The 3,080-nt window shown below is 40.4% G+C and overlaps 1 protein-coding gene across 3 annotated transcripts; it reads right to left on the bottom strand.

Moving 5' to 3' along the window:
* On the bottom strand, positions 1-3,080 carry LOC111853489 (protein rapunzel-like). Of its 3 annotated transcripts, none has more exons than XM_023830427.2 (2): positions 2,967-3,080; positions 1-1,140 (listed from the first exon to the last, which is right to left on the bottom strand). In XM_023830427.2, exon 2 carries the CDS (start codon positions 1,112-1,114, stop codon positions 431-433), a length of 684 nt encoding a protein of 227 aa, XP_023686195.1. In that variant the 5' UTR covers positions 1,115-1,140; positions 2,967-3,080; the 3' UTR covers positions 1-430. The 3 variants fall into 3 exon arrangements, with proteins under 3 accessions (XP_023686195.1, XP_023686194.1, XP_072561943.1); XM_023830426.2 differs by having other exon boundaries at positions 2,847-3,063; XM_072705842.1 differs by lacking the exon at positions 2,967-3,080 and adding an exon at positions 1,598-2,840.

The following is a 3,080-nucleotide window of genomic DNA, read 5'->3' as shown; positions in this document are numbered from 1 at the left end:
TTCTTAAAGTTAGGTTTATGATTTATTGGAAAATGATATTTTAGCTCAAGGCAGCCAAACCAGTAATATCATGGTAATAAAAGTAAACTTTAGCAAAATAAAGTGCAATTACACCAACGTGTTGTAAAGTGGTCAAGATGCAATTAGGCACAATTTACAGGAAACAAAATGGTGTCTGTCACAGTTTGAAAATTATTCCATAATTCATTAATCAAAAATAATGTGAAGCAGAAGTGCTGGGTATTAAATATTATATATTTATATATCTATATACACTCATTATAATTAACCTGACTCAGTAGGGTGACAGTTTTGGCTTCCTTTTCCCAAATTTGGTCCATCTGAAGGGAGCTTTTGCTCAATCTCCAATTTAAAAACAATATTAAGATTATGGCCAGCGTTCCCTCACTGGACCAGTCTGCTATGACCCTCATGAAGCTCTCTCACATTGGGCCAAAGCCTCCTCCATTTTAGCTTGGATTTCTGCCACACGCTGGGTCCACTTCTCCCGGACCTCCTCTTCGTCGTCTTCGGTGGCGGCCGTGTAACCCATGAGCGCAATGAGGCCGATGTGGAAGAGGTGGCCAAGGTGAGAACAGCGACGTTCCATCACCTTCCGGTCGAAGTTGCAGTGCTGCTGGTACACCTTCAACAGGGGTCTGCCGAAGACCGTCTGGGCACCAATCACACCACGGTAGTAGGTGTCCAGGCTCAACTCGCTCTTGTCCCTCTCGTAGATACTCGCAAAGTCAGTCATGTAGCGGGGAGTGCTATCCGGGTCTTTCTTAACCCGCTCCACCATATTATTGAAAGCCGCGTACTGGTGCTTAATGTACTCTTCGTATTTGCTGAAGATCTCATTGACCTCATTGATGTGGATCTGCCGCAGCACCTGCTGATTCTGGGCAGAGATGCTCTCCAGTTTGCTGTGGACGGCTTGGAAGTCCTTCTCCAGGGCATGGGCCTCCTCGCCCACCAGGCCCTTGCGTGCCACACCTACCAGGGTGCTGACGATGCCGAAAAGGGGGTCGATGGAGGAGGCAAATGAAGACACCTTTTCCACACAACCCAGAACTTTGGCTGCGGTCATTTTAATTTTTTCTGCATCAGCCATGGCTGCCGGTTTTTCGACTTATGTGCCTAAAAAGAAAACAAGGTTATTTCAATTCTTTTTTTATTAAAAAAATAAAATGCTTCATATTAGGAATGCATGATAAAAACATCACATTGTGTATTTTTAATTTTTGGGATAAGTACTACAATATTTTTTAAATAAACGTCAAATAAGTTGGTGGTGTTGCCGCGAGTTGTGCCAACAGACAAAGCAGTGCTGACAAATCACTCGCTTTAACTCAATATCGTTTCTATGGAATTCAAAATATTTCCATTCAGCGGTAGATGAATGTTTTTTTGGTGACCATTTCTACTCCTCACATATGTTGTTACATTTTTCACAAATGCGCCACACTATCTATAAGTGAGCCCGAAACAGAGGCAAAAAAAAAAGTTTACACTGATTTTTAATACTAGATAATCTTGAAAAGAACAAGCATTAAAATTGAACAGCTTGCTAAGTGAACGAATAAAAATGTTTTACCGTAACTTATTGATAACCTCAACCCAGCTGACTATCCCGGTCCTTGCAATGTGACAATTGGATCTGAATGACTTGCTGATGGCTTTACTTATACTTATATATTATGTTCTGAGGGCAGAACAAAAATGATTGGTTCATAGAGATAACCAATCAGACTGTAGAGGAGGTAGGTCCAAAAAAACTAGAGGAGGCAGGACAAAGACATCTGATTGGCTGGACTCACCACCTCTGCAATCTGATTGGTTATCTCTCTGAACCAATCATTTTGTTCAAATAACACAGCAAATAACATGAAATGTCGGTATTAACATCTAACACTGTGCAGCTCTATTTTGTATGTATGTATTAAGTACAGGGGCGTCGGATGGGCATGGATACCTGGCAGATTCAAGGGGTCCATGAATACATAACATCAGATGGGGAGCCCAATGTGACATTTTGTCAGGGGCCCATAATTTCTAGGTATGCCCCTAATTCAGTTTTATAGACTCAAACTAATCTTAAAAGGAAACACAGGCCTGCATTGCTTTAAAATTTAAAAGTGTGACCACTTTAACATGTGGAAGACAAATTTGTGTCTTTATTTCCTCGTACAACATAAAATATTCTTAGCATTGAAACTGCTTATTATATAATAGGTTCCACTAATGGAAAAAATCCGTATACATAACAGACCAACGAAAAAAAAACCGTGAAAAATACCGATTTACATCCGTTTGTAACATTTATTCAGCAGATATTATACACATGCGGAAATTCGCCAGAAACCAGCATTTATGACTGTTGCACCACCTGCTGAAATACTGTTAGTCTATATAGGTGGAAGTACTACTGGCACAAAATGTATAGTTCATCCAGGCTTTTCGAGTTTATTATCTCGGAAGCAGAAATGATCCCACTATAGAGCTTAGAACCAAGGACTTTGTTACGGTGCTATTAATTTCTAATTATCTGTTGGTTTCTGTTTAATCGGGCTCGATGTTTTTCTTTACAAGCCACGCTTAGGTTCAAGCAAATTAGCTGAGCTGATTTTTCCCCATGTACGTCACTCGACGACAGACCCGCAGTACAGATTATATAAATAAATAAGATCACGGGAAATGAAAATAGAGTAATTAACCATTGGTTCCGTTATCAAAATAATGCATTACTTAGCTACTTAATTAGTGATTCCATACAGAAATACAAACTGAATAAATATTTCATTCAAAGTGGCTCGGGATCGTGTTATTCTTTGATTAGTACTTACGTATATCACAGGAGAGCTGCGCAAACGCCCAGTTTTTAAGTACAAAAAACGTTCACATCACCCAGGTAGACAAATGCATGAACCGTTCGACTAGGATCCAGTACTGGACTCGAAATTTACCTATTTTGAAGAGTGTAATCTCACTTCCTATGAGTCGGCCCAACATGCAACCATTTCACCGTCCACTCTCTGCCGATTGGCCACGCCCATCGACCATATAGGGGCACAAGAGGA

This window comes from Paramormyrops kingsleyae, chromosome 23 (assembly GCF_048594095.1).
Source record: "Paramormyrops kingsleyae isolate MSU_618 chromosome 23, PKINGS_0.4, whole genome shotgun sequence".
Taxonomy (NCBI): domain Eukaryota; kingdom Metazoa; phylum Chordata; class Actinopteri; order Osteoglossiformes; family Mormyridae; genus Paramormyrops; species Paramormyrops kingsleyae.
Note: the sequence above shows the minus strand (reverse complement) of the source record. Positions and strands in the feature narration are given on the sequence as shown.

Excerpts from the sequence above, each read along its gene's own strand:
- LOC111853489 (XM_023830427.2), bottom strand. The coding sequence starts at position 1,114 with ATGGCTGATGCAGAAAAAATTAAAATGACCGCAGCCAAAGTTCTGGGT.